This window comes from Trichoderma camerunense (genome assembly GCF_050948025.1).
Source record: "Trichoderma camerunense strain CBS 138272 chromosome Unknown V8C40scaffold_2, whole genome shotgun sequence".
Lineage (NCBI taxonomy): Eukaryota > Fungi > Ascomycota > Sordariomycetes > Hypocreales > Hypocreaceae > Trichoderma > Trichoderma camerunense.
The window spans coordinates 3,260,156-3,275,089 of NW_028145368.1; the positions used below are offsets into that span (position 1 = coordinate 3,260,156).

Genomic DNA, 14,934 nt, shown 5'->3' on the forward strand with positions numbered 1-14,934 from the left:
GACTATGACCCTCTGGAATAATTGCAAGGAAGCTTGCCTTTCTCCGCCCGGAGGAGGCTATTTGCTAATTCAGTTCTTACAGGCTATTGAGCTGCTCTATGGAGTAAATCAAAATAATATCCAGCCTGGTATTCAGAGCTGTCAAATCTCTACGAGCATAATGCGATCATGTTAACTGATCCCACTGATTCACGTCTTATGCATTATTTTGTCTGAATAACCCGCGGTGGAGAGCTCACCATACATTTTTGAGCACCAAGTGTGTGCTGCAGGTCATTACGTAATCTCATCCGTTAGACCACGTCTTTATTATTTGCAAGTCATTTTACATTTTATTTTTTTCCCCTGGCGGTATAGCAACATTTGCCGGAAGAACTTATCGGTGCCCATACCTGGCTTGTATATTTGGACCACTGCCACAATGGCTCAACAGATTGAGCCTAGACAAGTTGCAGCCATATTGCTCTCTTGGCTCGACCTTGAGCTCATTTCATGCACCACTCTTCAAGGCCTCTGGGCAGGCTACGGTCACATCTGCGCCGTTTCTGCTCGATCAACTACTGAAGGCGCGACCACACGGTGGCAGCGCTTCTCCAAAGACCAGGGAAATGGCCAAGGCAGAATAATCCATCTCGTTTTGAAGATAGTTCGCCCTCCATCTACAACTGGAGATGAAGGGCATCTTCGTAAGATGTTCAGCTACGAGGTCGAGCAGTACTTTTACGATGAAGTTGCCCCTCGCCTTACCGACACCATAGCAGTAGCACAGTGCTTTGCTTCGACAAGAAGTATGAAGAAAAAAGCTATTGAGCATGGAATTGATCATTTGATGGTTACTCTCATGAACGATTTGAGGCTTGAGTTTCCCATTGCTGGCGAAAAAAGGGCGGTACTTTCAAGCAATCAGGTCTATGCAGCTCTAGCATGGTTGGCCAAGTTCCATGGCAGCTCATGGTCTTACTTGCCTCAGAATTTGGATGAGTTTCTTTTACCGCCGCTTGAAGAAGCCTCACGACGTCGAAATGATCCTACGTCAGGAAGGAAAGCCCTTTGGTTGAATGGAGGATATACGTATCTAGCCACTCGACGACAGGAATATCGATCACTTGAGCACGACAAGTTCTCAGAGTGGTCTGATATATTTTGTACCTCAGTGGACGGATCCCTATCCGTTGCTGAAAAAGCCGCCGCATTTCTTACGCCGCGTGGTAGGCCTTTTGAAACATACATTCATGGGGACGTGAAGTCAGAAAACCTTTATTCAACAGAAACTGGAGATGATGTGGTATTCTTTGACTTCCAGTATGCGGGGATCGGGTTGGGTGTTTGCGATTTGGCCAAGTTGTTCACTTGCTCTGTCCCAATGAGCATGCTTACCAACGATGATCCTATCCCAGACAACTTGGATATGGGTAAACAAGAAAAGAAGTTGTTGAGACACTATTGGACCATTTTAATGGAAAACCGACCGCATGGGAAAATACCTATGTACGATTGGGACGAATTTCTTCGACATTGGGAGACTGCCCTTGTCGACTGGTGTCGCTTCCAGGCGTCTTGGGGATTCTGGGGGAATACACAATGGCTAGAATCAAGAGTGAGATATATTACTAAAGATGATGGCTGGAGAGATTGGCTTCAGCGCCAATCCTAAATTATGAGGTATGAAAGCTTAGAATAGCATTGTTTAAGTATTTGAGATCTAAATATTATGCGACTATCATTGTGCATATCCTGTCATTCCATTTTAAACTACTTCTCTTCCATTTCAAACGTGTTTCCGTGTAGTCTCTGGAGAGAAAGAGTAATAAGGATCAACAAGTTGTGTCCCAGCTGGTGTCAGAGGAATAGGTTGAATGATGCCACTATCACTATTTGTGAACTCAATTAATATCTGTTTAATCGAACAATCTGGTTGAAAGGTATTGTAGTATAAAAGGAAACAGTATATAAAAAGTCCAGCATCGTTGTAAGGCGAAATACCTCATTCTCATTCTGTCAATGGATCAGTCCTAGCAGAAGTCTTTTGTGGCCACTTGAACCTCCTTTCTGCTCGTACATATAAGTTATTAGGCTTAATCAGTAAATAATAAGGATTATACTCGACGGTTCCCGTTTCGGCCAAACTAAATCTGTATCGGTACAGCAGCTTGGATAGGACGATTTTGACCTCTTGAAGGGCAAAGTTGAATCCAATGCAGCTCCGCGGGCCCGAGGCGAATGGTTGGTAGGATCCAGCAGGTCGATTTTTAACTTTCTCGGTGTCCCAACGGTCAGGATCAAACTTTTCAGCGTTATCCCAGATGTGTGGGTTGTTGTGGATGTGGTGCAAATCGGCAACAACAATCGAGTCCTTTGCCAACCTGTACCCCCCAGGTAAAATCATATCCACTAAGGCTGTTCTGGCGGGCTGGAACGAAGGATTGTGCGTCCGCTGAGTTTCCTTGATAAAGTTATTCAGGAACTTCAGTTCGTTTACCATATCTCCGGTCACTTGGATGTTTTCATCCCAGTCGTGGTCAATCAATTCTTGGAGCAATCTCTCTTGCATCCCTTCGTAGGTCACAAGGGCGTATATCATCCACGAAAGCAGTGAAGCAGAGGTTACAAACCCGGCGCCGGTAAGCACAACCAGAGCTGGTACAAATTGATCCCATGTCAATCGATTGCCTTTCAAGTCTCTTGCCCTAAGACAGTAGTCTGCCATGATTAATGACTAGTCAGCTTTAATCCCGCTAAAGATAGAAAGAATGAGTTCGTACTTACCGACCAAATTTTGAGACTGTAGAGCGGCATCTTGAAGGTTTAAATCTTCAACTCCCGTGGATGCTTTCTTGGATGCTTCGAATATCATCCTCTGGATCTCGTGCATATTGTCTCGAAGTTTTTTGGGGTCTCCGAATGGCATGTTTGCATACCAGCTACCGAAAGATGACACTCGCTTACTTAGTTCGACATTATGCGCGAGCTTGAGCACAAACTCGTGCAAAGGAGCATCAACAGAGGCGAAGTGATTGAAGTCCATACCAAGAACAAGTCTGCCGACTGCTTGAGAACCGATTTTCATCATGTATGGAAATACGTTCCATGCTTCCTCATCCAGGTCCAATTTGTCGAATACATTGAATGACTCTTCCACTGTTTTTTGCATTGCTGGTGCATAGTGTCGTACTGCCTTGGGGCCCAAAGCTGGCGGTAAAAACTTATGCGTAATCCGCCATGCCTCCGAATCTGTATCGCCAAAAAACAATCCAGCTTCTGGCATACCCAACGGATGTATGGGATGGTTGGGTATTATCTTTTTCGAAAAGAAAGCGCTCTCAGTGAAGAAGAGATTGGCCAAACGAGGATCATTAGTATGGTGGATGCGGCTCCCCATGTTGGTCGTGACGAATAGTGATCCGTATTTATTAAAGAGTCGTTGATGGTTTCCAAGATGATCGGGATATACTTCGAAAAAGCTTCCAACATATGGCAAACCACCTGGCCCCGGTATATCTCGTACAGATTTACCACTGATTGATACCGCAACGGGGTCGGTTGCTGCGCGTACCTCGTTTACCGATGTCAACTCGATATTTTGATGAATAAAGCCAACATCTAGAAGAGAGCGTAAGCACCACTGTTTGCATGAAATGTTTGTGAATAATACACTAACCGTTAGAGTCTACAATAGCAAAGTGAGATGCAATCAACTCTTGCAAATCCGCAAAAATGAAGTCCGAAGGGAACGTGATTTGGCGGGAGGTGGATGGTTGCTCCCCCAAAAGATGGAAAGATGAAGAAATCATGATGAAAGCTTATTTTAAGACGCTGATAGTATCTTAGTACAATTCAGAATAACGTTGAGAAGCCCGTCAGGCTTTATAGTCATAGATGTTAATAAATAGTTTGTTCACAAAATAATAATCGCAAGTACTACCACTTTCATGATTGTCCCGCCTGGGTCACTTCCCATGGCATGTCTCCGTGGAATTTCCATAGAAAGGGGCAAACGAAACATTGTTCGGATATTCTCCATGGTCCGTGGACCGTAGAAAATCAAGATGCGATGTAACATTATTATTCGATCCTGTTATGCATCCGTTGCAGTTGCAGAGCGAAAGCCGCCTTATCCTCGGTTAATGTACCCTTTTCGTATGCATAACAGAAGACATAAGGAGGGTTTGACATATTAATATTTACCAACCTATACCCTGCATTCCTCGGAAACCCACCCTCCTTCCCGCAGTTGGCGTGCGGGTGAGTGTTGTCGGCCGAAGATCACTCCGGAAAGGTTGCTGCCGGATACGCGGAGGGACAGATGCCGTATGCGTTTGTGGGGCTTCGGCGTTTTTAAGTGAGGGATCAGCGTCTAGGAAGAAACTACAATCTCCGTCTCGGATTGAACCATTCTGGGATTGCCGACAACTACCGATGCTAGTTGTTCCCGTCATACACCCTTTTGCGGATCATAATACCAGCCAGATTGTTCATATATAATTCGCACAAGCATCCCAAAACCTTTGAACGATTCAACCAAAACTACAAGTTCAGACATATAAAATCCAGTCAAAATGAGTCTAGAAACGGAATACACGGCGGACGAAGTTGCTCAGCACACCAAGACTGATGACATATGGATGACTATCCATGGGGAAGGTTCGTCGTCCTCATATCAAATGGACAATTGACACTAACTTTTCACAGTCTACGACGTAACCAAGTATGTCATGGATCATCCGGGAGGAATCGAAGTTCTGTTGGAAGCAGCCGGCACTGATGCAAGTGATCCGTTCGACAATGCTGGTCACTCAGATGATGCCTTCGACCTCATGACTCCTTTCCGAATTGGGAAAATAAAGGGACACGTTAACAAAAAGTCAAAGCTAACAATTCCTTTGCAACCTTCATTCGAGAAGCTTGATTCTACGAAACAATCCCATGGTCTACCAGGCATAACTTTGGGATTTCTTTCCCTGGGTATTGCGGCATCGACGTACAAGATTCTTAAGGGAGAACATGGTTTCTCAGCCTTGATACCAGTAGCCTTACCTCAAATGAGTCAGTTAACTCATGCACTCTCGATTTTGTCGATACCGATGGCTTCTACACAACCAAGTAACTCAAGTTACTCCAAGGGGCTACTGGGTAGCTCATTACTCTTAATGGGCTGTACAGCATTTGCAATACGGAAGTCTTTTGGCATTATCATGGGTGAAGCGAACTTCAGAACGTACCCAAATCACTTGAAAGTACCTAGACCAGTGACACGGGATCCCTTACTTCAAAGAGGCTGGTTGGATTCAGTGCTATCTCCCTTACCGTTGGCAAAGAAGATACTTATTGCACCAAATGTATACCGCTTGGTGTTTTCCCTACCTCAGCCAGAAGCAATGTTAGGCTTACCAACTGGTCAACACGTCGCTATTACGATGAACATTGATGGAGAAAAGGTGACAAGGTCTTACACTCCAGTATCCAATAACTTGGATTATGGTGTTCTGGAATTACTCGTCAAGATCTATCCAGACGGCAAGTTGACAGGTGGCTGTCTTGCCAACCTCCAAATTGGAGATGCGGTTCATTTCAGAGGTCCTAAAGGAGCAATGCGCTACACCAACGGACTTTGTAAAAAGATCGGAATGATAGCTGGTGGTACAGGCATAACTCCGATGTTCCAGCTCATTCGAGCGATCTGTGAGAACGACCGTGATGCGACAGAAATAAGTCTGATATACGCAAATCACACAGAGAACGACATTTTACTCAAAGACGAGCTGGATAAGTTTTCCCGCCTATATCCTAAGCTGTTCAATGTCTTCTACGTCATTGAGCACCCATCAACAACTTGGAACTCTGGAGTTGGCTACATAACGAAAGATATGGCAGCACAAAGACTACCACTTCCGGGAAATGATGTCAAAATTATGGTGTGCGGTCCACCTGGTATGGTCGGCGCAGCCAAGAAATTTCTTGGGGAGTTGGGCTACGAGACTCCGGGTGCAAACCCGAAGATGAGCGACCAGGTTTTTATTTTCTAGAGAGAGTGTGAAGACCATAAGACAGCCATCAAAAAGGTTGTGTGGCAAGAGGTTCTTATATTTCTTATATAGCGTCCAAGCCTAGCCAAAAACATTTCAGTTCTGTAGTTAATACATTTTAAAATTATGTCTAATTAGCGACGTCGAATATTTGTGCCATTGGTAAAACCCCATTTCGTCTGTAACTGGAATGCGACCCGCCCGTTATAAAGGGAGTGTCAATGCGCATGCCGATTATGCGATCTCTATGGCTTGACAACAGCAAGTTTACCACGAACGGGGACATTTTCTTGCCTCCCGATTTCGGGGAATTCTGACAACTTGACTCCCTTTCGGAATAGGAGACAATGTGTTGATCCACCAAAATGAAACATGCCTGTTTGTTCACCTTTCTTCACATGTTGGCCCTCTTTTACGGTGATATCCACCGAGCTGACTTCATCCATGCCAATAGCGATAAAAGCCATCAAACCGATTGCCGGATTATCTGCCTCAATGAAGATGATGCCTCGAGTTGCCATCGCAGACAGGTAGCCTTGACCGACCGAAATGCCGCCAGTATCGATTTCATGAACAGTTGGATCACCTACGCCTTCAAAGAGAGGCTCGCTGAAGTACGTGCCATCCTGGACGAAAGCGCGTTTGATGGTTCCAGAAACTGGGGAATGCCAACGGTGATAGGACAACGCCGAGAGGAACGCCTGGTAGACTGTCGCGCCGGCGAACTGTTGAGCGAGTGGATCGTGAGCCAGCATATCAAGCACTGAGTAAGGTTGGCCTTTTGCGAAAAATTTATCTCGCAGTTGAGCACCATGCTGAATGTTAAACACCTTTGATTCGCATGCATTGGCAATGACATTGTCGTCGTCCGGAGATGCGACGGGCCTTGCGTCATCGTGAACCTTGCGAGTGAAGAAGTCTAAGAGCTGTCAACATATTTGCCGCGTAATAATTTCACTCTTAAGAAAATCGATGTTGAGAAGCTTACCATCCCATGACTTATAGCCGTGATATTTAGCCGATGGCTCACAAACAAACATTTCTTCAAACTTCATGGACGACTTCAACGGAGCGTTGGCAACTTGCATGACGTCGTTTCGACCCGTTTCGCCGAACCAGCCCAGCCTGTGTTCTCCCAACACCTCGGCTGATTTTGGAGTCTGCGATGCATGTCAGCCAACAATTGGTGCTTGGAATTTTAAACGGTTGAATTGAGACTATAGAAAGCTCAAAATCACCTACCTCTAAGAACTTCCCCCACTCGTTTAGTACTTTCTTGATCGCTTTGTTCACGTCTGGGTCGAGGAACGCGGCATATCCACTGAGACAAGGCCAAGTTAGCGCTTTCGCCACCCAATGTCAAGGACTACAAGCAGCCATTGAAGTATGGATGTATCCATGAGTCTGCAAAACCTCGTCGACGCACCTTGGTGTTCCCATGGGGTAATCAAGGATTGCGCAAAATGGCACTCCCACAACACCAGCACTTTCGGCGGCATCAGTCCATTCTGGAGCTCTTGAGACGACGTGGTTGAGCACCTGAAGCATGTGTTTGTAGTCGCGGATCTGTTTAGTTCCTGTGGGATCGCGCCAGTATGGCCGTTTCTTTGGGATTTCATCAAACATTTGGACAAAGTACATGTATATTCGTGAGTTTCCTTCAATTAACTCTTTGAACTCCTGCAGCGCTGGTGTCAGTTTTTCATCGGGGTGCTTGTCGACGTGCTCCGTCACACGACGAAGATATTCGCGATGGACACGATGGTCAGCTGGGAGCCATGCGCCAGGCCTGAATCATGTCAAAAGGCGTGAGATTTTGATACTTTGACAGGTGAAAATACGGGAAGAATAATTCATACTTGTGGATGCGCCATTGCTGGGGGATGTCATGGTGATCGCCGTGTTGCCAAACCATTGTGAATGAAGAGATAGGTTGGAGTAGAGTAACACCACTAAAAAAAATATTTTTACTTCAGCAGATGCCTTTTCAACTTATGCATCTATATCTAATCGAACCATTTGAGCTCTACAGCATTATATACGTCGCAAGTCAAAAGTATGGCTTCATACTTTCTACATGGTAGTGGGTCTTATAAACGGCAATGATGCAATCGTGATGTGAGCGTTACCCAATTGAATCTCAGATCCTCCAAGATTTCTTTTCTATATAAAGTGCCGCATCCTGGGACCATGGAGCTGATCAGCCACTATAGTGCCGATTTCCCGCTTCCACGCCATCATGCATCAGGAGAAATAATGGATACACGGCTCTTCGCATGTGAATCGGCCGACTTTCCCCTTCCCTCTTCTGCCCATAGCGCGCCTCCTCTAGACTGCGATGCCTTCTAGATCTTAACGCCATTTAGCTAGTAGTTGCCGTTGCCTACTAGGTATGGCACATCTTTTATGCGTTCGAGTGTCGGGCAAGATCTTCGAACTGGGATACAGATGCCAAATTAACAAATACGAATCGGTCGATGCAACTTTTCAATGAGGCCACTTAATACATCGCTGAAAATTGAACCAGCTTTGGGCGGCCATCGATCTAGCTGAGAAGATTTAGCGCACCGCTAAGGTAGACATTGCCGCGAGTCCCGAATTGTCACCCGATTTTCCGGTTTTCAAAAACAAAAGATCTTCGCAGAAAACAGATTGGCACTGGAGCCTTTGTATGATGATGATGTGATAGTAATGAGAGAGGCCATTGACTATGGTGCACCTTGATAGACGCTATAGAAAATGAGAGGAGAAGGAGGCATAGTCTTCGTATCGGGTTTCCTTTCAAAACAGTGCTCTTTGGAGCCTCTATGTAGTCCACACACGCCATCAGCGGCATCATCCAGCAAGTAGAGGTCTCTGGGAGTCCCAACGGTACACATGACATTAAAATCGATGGTGATATCGATAAAGTTGTCCTTCATCCCCATGCAATCATAGGTATGTTTACAGAAGTATTATTTGCCCACAGCCTTTTGCAGCCATAGCAAAGCCTAGCCACAAGTTCGATGCATTGCGCATGCTCTAGCGGCAGGTGGGGTGCGCAAATGGTTGCTTGGAAGTCTCAAATGCCGAACACACTCTCGCATTTCACCGACAAAAAACGATAAATCCTATGTTACTGAAGATATTATTGACTCAGAGAGGTCTAAATTTGAGTTTGCAGAAGAAACAAGGACGGTATGGGATAGGATACTACCTATCAGAAGGACTCGTATTGTAGAGAGGAGGCAGGGATAAAGGGCACTACGAAACAGGTTGGATATGGGAAGATTCCGCTCATCAATGCAACCACTCAAGGCACTCACGGCTGAGATAAATATGGGTTATAGAAATAATTACTTGCATTTGAATGAAATTATAGAATCACCGTAGTGGAATGGTGTTCAATTTGCCTCCCATACGAATGGGAGGCAAGTCGCAGCGTTGAATAGGGTAGGTACAGAAATATAGAAGCTGTCAACATGGAACCATACAAGTCAAATGCAATAGGCTCTATGATAGTTATCGCAATGGAATTCGCTACATACTAAGTACCTTACCAAGAGTTGTCATAGGACGCGCTGTTTTCGTCCAATAGTGCCATTAATCAGGCGGCCGAGGCTATTATACAAAACTTAAATCGTAATTCATCTCTCTAATTAATCGGCTACCGACTTGCTCATAGATTGCAATACTTAGCATAAAATATATATTAGCAATCAAAGGATACAACCGCGGCTTGTCTCAAACGACCGTGAATGGAAAGCGTAGGTAATTACGCCCCTGTGAGGCCTGATATGAGCAGATCCTTGTTCACAATCTCTTCTTTCTTGGCAACCAACTCGTCAACATCCCAATTAGCCCATGCCAGCCGTCCAGATAAAAATGCAGCCTCTTCTGAGGTAGCCCAGACAATAAACTCAGCAGAGAGCTTAGCATCAGTCGTTGGCATATCCGAAGATCCCTCAAGTCCGGACTTATGAAACATTGCCGTTTTAACAGCACCTGGGTTAATGCTTATAAAGCGCGCAACAGATGATGGGACATCAACAACAGCCAACTCAAAGATGCGGGCCAACGCAATCTTGCTACCACTATATGCCCACAGATGCGGCGCTCGGACAGCAAATGAAGCAAATGTATTGAGAGCAACAACCACACCTGGTGACTTGGGTTTGCTTGCCAATCGGTGCTGTAGATAAGCCTGCGTAACAATAGTTGTGCCAAGGACGTTGACCTCAAAGCCTTTCCACCACTCGTCTATATCGGCAGTAAGAAAATTCTGAGGCTCAGACATAAACCCGGCATTGTTGACGAGTGTATCGGGTGATTCTGGTAGAGATTCAAACAATTTCTTGACAGATGCTGTGGACGAGATATCGACAAGGCGGTAGCTGGCCTTTAGCGATGGGAAGGCTTGTGCCAAGTCGTTAACTGTCGACTTCAGGCTGGACTCAGTACGCCCCGCCAAGATAATCGACGCAACACCAGCCTCAGCAAAGCTACGAGCAATTGAAGAGCCAATTCCGTAACCACCGCCGGTCACGAGAACTGACTTTCCCCTAAATTCTTCATGTAGCTTTGAAGGTGAAAGTCTTGGGTAGGATTCAAAATGGAAAGTGGAGACAATTGGTGATGCCATTGCAACAGAGATTGTATAAAAGAACCGAAAGTTGTTTAAGATACTGATATATATGTATGTGCGTGTTGATTTCAGAAAAGATCCAGGTTATACTGTTATACACCGTGTCTCTTTATATATTTCGCAGACAGCCACGTCGTCTTATCTCCGATTGCCACTGTTGGGCCGTATCACTGTTCTGTGTATTTCTAATTGGTACTCTATGTAAAGATTCGTCCCACCAATTGATCTCTCTACGCAATGCTAGTGAAAAACATCATATCGGATCATGTTACATAAGTCCTATCAAGGAAGAGACGTCACCCAAATTGATGCGATAGTGAGAGGACTGTTGAGTAATCATTAAATTCTAGCGTTAGCTAATAATCGGATGCAGCTTGTCCCATGAGTCGGATCATGCGCAGCTTGAACAAAGAACTACGCCACACTCTTGAATTTCTAATACTTAAGTCCGAAAGCGCCCAAAGTTGTGAGAACGAAGGATTTGTCGTACATAGCAAATAGCTTTGTTTGGTAAGTAACCGAGGTACTCAGTAGTTGATCGGATTTGCCGAAATGTATACTTTTGCTTCTACACGGCTATCGCCCCCTCATCCGTTCATTGCAGTTCTAGAACAGATCACCCTGTGAACACGTCTGCTTCGTTATCAAATAGTAGCCCAATATCTCAGCCAATGGATTAACGCATTTTCTTTTCTCACTAATTTAAATAATAACTCATTTCTATTCGCTGCTCATTCCCTTCATTAGGTTGTGTTCCACAGAATACGTCGATAGTATTGCTGACTCTATGACAATAAATATCTTTATAGAAGAGTATTCAACAGAAAGTAGCGATTAATGACATCAATTAATAGCTTCAATGAACTTTGCACGATATTATCTGATTAAGTTTTACATTAGGAGGGCTTCTCAAGAGATATCTAACCCGCGAATGGATTCAGGGCACTAAATGGATCGTATCTACGGGTATACTCGCTGCGATATTACTCATATTCATTTATGGGTTATGAAACCCCATTCTAAGCTATTGAAACCAATCAGAATCATTCGAGAGGCATCTACCACTGCAAAATTTGACCCTTCTGAGTGATGAACCTTCCCGACGTCTCCTGTGATGCCTCATCAATAATCTTAAGCATCCCATCTACACTGGCCTCAATCGTATCGGGAGGGCCAGATGCAAACCCCCATTGATCAGCAACAAATTGTCCCGCACGCGTTTGTACCCAACCTGGATGCAGCGCAATTGTAACGAGGCCCTTGTCTCTATTTTCCAAATGCAAGGCTTTAGTGAGCCAATTCTGAGCCGCCTTACTCGGGCCATAGGCACCACCGGGCACAGGTTCCATCTCCCCAATGCTACCAACTGAAGATGTAATCATCACAAGCTTCGGTGAAGGTGAATTCTGTAGCAGTGGCCACAGTGCCTGGAATACCATCAGAGGAGCGATCGTATTGACTTCAAAGGCAGTACGTAAATCTTCTGCCGTTGTCTCGGCCGCTGGTACCATAGGCGGAGCCCCTCCGGCATTATTAATGAGAACGTCGATATGATCTATATCGAATTTGAAGGCATCTTTAACTTTGTCAAGGGAGAGAGTCGTTGAGAAGTCCAACGTTGTGATCAGGAGGGTACTGCCTAACCCCTTATTAACCAGTTTAGTCTCATCGGTAATGGTTGAAATGCCATGTTCGTTGCGAACGGTTGCGATAACAGTCGTGTTGTCGCGGGTAAGAAGTGCCTTAATAAGTCCAAGGCCAAGCCCCCTATTTCCACCGGTGACTACGTAGATCTTCTTTTCGCTGTCTTTCCCCATGATGTTTGTTGTCAATCGAATCTCTATGTTTGTGGAGTCAATCTGGCATTTGCCAATAAGGAGCGTTATGAAAAGGGGTAACAAAAGATGCATCAGAGGATTGGACCTTTTATACCTTTATTAGGTGGGGACATTGGCTTTATTTTTCTCACAAATGAGGGGTAGCTGTGGGATACGAATATCGTGAACCTGGCTGCCTAAAAGGATTCAGTCCCACGCGATGCCCCTTAAACGACGACCACAGGGCTTCTATCACACAAATACCTTTCAGGGCCACTACTCTAAGATGGAATTTTGGAGATCAAACTGAAGATTGGGTTTAACGTGTCTACTTACTCGATAGAGTTATTGCAAAATAATATAGTTGAGATGTTGTGAACATTTTCTTATTTACGTATGATCCAATGAACAATCTTGTGTCATACCGTGGAATTACTAAGTATTAGGTCTAAGAATATTTTAGACATGACGTATACAAATGAAATCCTTCGTGTCTCCAAAAGAGGGGGTGGATGGGAGCGAAACCAGGGGCTAGCACCCAAATACAGTTGCATCGGTGAAGTATAGATGAGTAGTATTAATGGACCATTGTGTTCGATATCATTATATATCAGATAATTCATTTATTAAATCAGTTATTTGATCTTTATTTTACGACTGAAGAGTGTTCAATTACTGTAAGAATCGGGGGAAAAAAATGTTGCGCCAATTAATGGGCGGTTACATGCCTACCCCTATCAAAAAAAGAAGGTTATGAGTCTATCATAGACTTAATACGCAGTTCCTTTCGCAGACAAGGATTCTTGATGATTTTATGATGATATCGCGGACTTGGGACCTGTTAGACGATCCGTCGACGCCGAATATCATAATGGCGGCCATGAGGGCTGGTATTCCGGTACCAGGGGCATCCGCTCCGTCACAAAGATCGGCTAAGTAAACACAATAATAGATACTATAGATTGATATCACATTTTATTGTCTCATTGTTCACTCAGGGCGCCAATAAAACTTCGAATTTACGAAAATTTGCAGCAACATATCGACTTTCCGTGAAATGATACCCATGTGTCTTATGCGACCAGATCCAGGTGGTCTCCACCGCCTGACATTGTGAACGACCATTCGTTCCTTCTTTATGCACATTTATTCTTTCAACAAATATTCATCGAACCAGGCAATTGCTTGGGAAAATGCTTGCTCCTTGGCAAATTTCTGTATCTTCACAGCTGGATCACCTCGAATTCCGAAGCCATGCTCAACGCCAGAAAAGAGGTTTATCTGGAAGGGCTGTCCTGTTTTGATGAGAATTTCTTCCGATTTGTGTCTCATCGCGGTAGTAAATATAGAATCAGTTTCAGCCGCTGCAATGGACAAAGGTCCTGATAACGCAGCCAACTCGTTTTCCTCGACGAAGCTTGGGTGAGCAATAAAAGCGACATCAATACCGCTCTTAAAATGTCGTAATACATACTAGTTTGACAAGTTAATTAGGTACACACTAATGCAAATGTCGAGATAGCTTTACCTTAGCACCAAAGCAGTATCCAACACCTCCAATTCGATGTATTCCCAACTGCCTTAATGCTTTGATTCCAGCAACGAGAATAGGGTCAACGTGCTCGGTAGTATGCGGATTGTTGCCGTTGGAGCCATTGGTAAGCCAACTCATTAGGTCAATGGTCGTAAACTTGTTCAATGGTACTGCATCTCCATTGAATACGTCTGGGATAAGCGTAGTGTATCCTTTGGCGGCAAAACTGTCCGCCAGGAGCTGGCTATTCGGATATATACCCATTGCCTCCGGAGCAAATAAAATGCCAATACCTTTATTCGGATTCTCGTCTGGCGCAGTTGAGAGATAGGCATCGAACCCTCCTTCGAGTTTGATAAGCTTTCCCGTTGGGGTACCTCTAGAAATGCACGTTAGCGAAGGCTCGTATCAATTTGAATGGATAACTACACGGTAATTTCGGAGGCTATGAATCGAAAGAATACATACTCGTGGAGAGTACCAACTGTACAGCAGATTTTTGGATGGCTTGATGCCATAATGATAGATGATTTCCCAAGTTGATAGGCGAGGGATCGGAAGACAAGGTACTGAGTGGTATTGGAGAGCGGATGAGAAGATATGGAGAATATATACTCGTTGGGGCTCCTCTGTTACCTAACAAAACGTTTATGTAAATTTTCTCCCCCGAATCACAGAGAGAGTCCTACAGAAAGTCTACTTGATAGTAGAAGCTCCGATAGAAATAGTTGCTTGGGGTTGTTTTAATGGAGAAGAGCTTATGATAACCCCGCCTCCCCTTGGTGTAGTACCATTTACCGTAGCAGGCTACATCGGATCGGCTGACTGCTTCATAGCACTAGTGTTTGTAAAGCCAAGACAGGGTGATTAACAAGGGCTCAAATTAAGGTTACAAGATCCCAGGTTGTCTCGAGCATTCATCCGCTGGCTGATGGC

The 14,934-nt window shown here is 44.7% G+C and overlaps 7 protein-coding genes across 7 annotated transcripts; 2 read left to right on the forward strand and 5 right to left on the reverse strand.

The window, feature by feature from the left end:
• The first annotated feature begins 350 nt into the window (after window positions 1-350).
• V8C40DRAFT_234496 (Ecdysteroid kinase-domain-containing protein) lies at window positions 351-1,866 on the forward strand. Its single transcript, XM_083213634.1, has one exon. It carries the CDS (start codon window positions 422-424, stop codon window positions 1,652-1,654), a length of 1,233 nt encoding a protein of 410 aa, XP_083078508.1. The 5' UTR covers window positions 351-421; the 3' UTR covers window positions 1,655-1,866.
• A 124-nt stretch (window positions 1,867-1,990) lies between these two features.
• Window positions 1,991-3,791, reverse strand: V8C40DRAFT_282846 (cytochrome P450; the record flags this gene model as incomplete). Its single annotated transcript, XM_083221856.1, has 3 exons — window positions 1,991-2,700; window positions 2,767-3,600; window positions 3,659-3,791. 3 exons carry the CDS (start codon window positions 3,789-3,791, stop codon window positions 1,991-1,993), a joined length of 1,677 nt encoding a protein of 558 aa, XP_083078509.1.
• Window positions 3,792-4,386: 595 nt separating this feature from the next.
• V8C40DRAFT_282849 (uncharacterized protein) lies at window positions 4,387-6,188 on the forward strand. The gene is made up of 2 exons (XM_083221857.1): window positions 4,387-4,641; window positions 4,690-6,188. Exons 1-2 carry the CDS (start codon window positions 4,557-4,559, stop codon window positions 6,021-6,023), a joined length of 1,419 nt encoding a protein of 472 aa, XP_083078510.1. The 5' UTR covers window positions 4,387-4,556; the 3' UTR covers window positions 6,024-6,188.
• On the reverse strand, window positions 6,005-8,304 carry V8C40DRAFT_234497 (Phophatidylserine decarboxylase-domain-containing protein). Its single transcript, XM_083213635.1, has 5 exons — window positions 7,883-8,304; window positions 7,450-7,812; window positions 7,266-7,344; window positions 7,012-7,183; window positions 6,005-6,942 (listed from the first exon to the last, which is right to left on the reverse strand). Exons 1-5 carry the CDS (start codon window positions 7,936-7,938, stop codon window positions 6,269-6,271), a joined length of 1,344 nt encoding a protein of 447 aa, XP_083078511.1. The 5' UTR covers window positions 7,939-8,304; the 3' UTR covers window positions 6,005-6,268.
• Window positions 8,305-9,777: 1,473 nt separating this feature from the next.
• On the reverse strand, window positions 9,778-10,696 carry V8C40DRAFT_282860 (SDR family NAD(P)-dependent oxidoreductase; the record flags this gene model as incomplete). The annotated part of the gene is made up of 1 exon (XM_083221858.1): window positions 9,778-10,696. The coding sequence occupies exon 1, from the start codon at window positions 10,642-10,644 to the stop codon at window positions 9,778-9,780; it is 867 nt and encodes a 288-aa protein (XP_083078512.1). The 5' UTR covers window positions 10,645-10,696.
• An 849-nt stretch (window positions 10,697-11,545) lies between these two features.
• Window positions 11,546-12,558, reverse strand: V8C40DRAFT_234503 (SDR family oxidoreductase; the record flags this gene model as incomplete). The annotated part of the gene is made up of 1 exon (XM_083213636.1): window positions 11,546-12,558. A coding segment is annotated over one exon (853 nt), but the record flags the coding sequence as incomplete, so codon positions are not given.
• Window positions 12,559-13,436: 878 nt separating this feature from the next.
• On the reverse strand, window positions 13,437-14,806 carry V8C40DRAFT_234505 (dienelactone hydrolase). The gene is made up of 3 exons (XM_083213637.1): window positions 14,467-14,806; window positions 13,993-14,377; window positions 13,437-13,937 (listed from the first exon to the last, which is right to left on the reverse strand). The coding sequence occupies exons 1-3, from the start codon at window positions 14,514-14,516 to the stop codon at window positions 13,611-13,613; spliced, it is 762 nt and encodes a 253-aa protein (XP_083078514.1). The 5' UTR covers window positions 14,517-14,806; the 3' UTR covers window positions 13,437-13,610.
• Between the last annotated feature and the right edge of the window lie 128 nt (window positions 14,807-14,934).

Bases quoted from the DNA above. Each gene is read 5' to 3' on its own strand.
- V8C40DRAFT_234496 (XM_083213634.1), top strand. From the start codon at position 422: ATGGCTCAACAGATTGAGCCTAGACAAGTTGCAGCCATATTGCTCTCT.
- V8C40DRAFT_282849 (XM_083221857.1), top strand. From the start codon at position 4,557: ATGAGTCTAGAAACGGAATACACGGCGGACGAAGTTGCTCAGCACACC. The intron at 4,642-4,689 runs GTTCGTCGTCCT...AACTTTTCACAG, and splicing joins GATGACTATCCATGGGGAAG to TCTACGACGTAACCAAGTAT.
- V8C40DRAFT_234497 (XM_083213635.1), bottom strand. From the start codon at position 7,938: ATGGTTTGGCAACACGGCGATCACCATGACATCCCCCAGCAATGGCGC. The intron at 7,813-7,882 runs GTATGAATTATT...GACATGATTCAG, and splicing joins CAGCAATGGCGCATCCACAA to GCCTGGCGCATGGCTCCCAG. The intron at 7,345-7,449 runs GTGCGTCGACGA...GCCTTGTCTCAG, and splicing joins TACCCCATGGGAACACCAAG to TGGATATGCCGCGTTCCTCG.
- V8C40DRAFT_234505 (XM_083213637.1), bottom strand. From the start codon at position 14,516: ATGGCATCAAGCCATCCAAAAATCTGCTGTACAGTTGGTACTCTCCAC. The intron at 14,378-14,466 runs GTATGTATTCTT...GTGCATTTCTAG, and splicing joins ACAGTTGGTACTCTCCACGA to AGGTACCCCAACGGGAAAGC. The intron at 13,938-13,992 runs GTAAAGCTATCT...TTGTCAAACTAG, and splicing joins GATACTGCTTTGGTGCTAAG to TATGTATTACGACATTTTAA.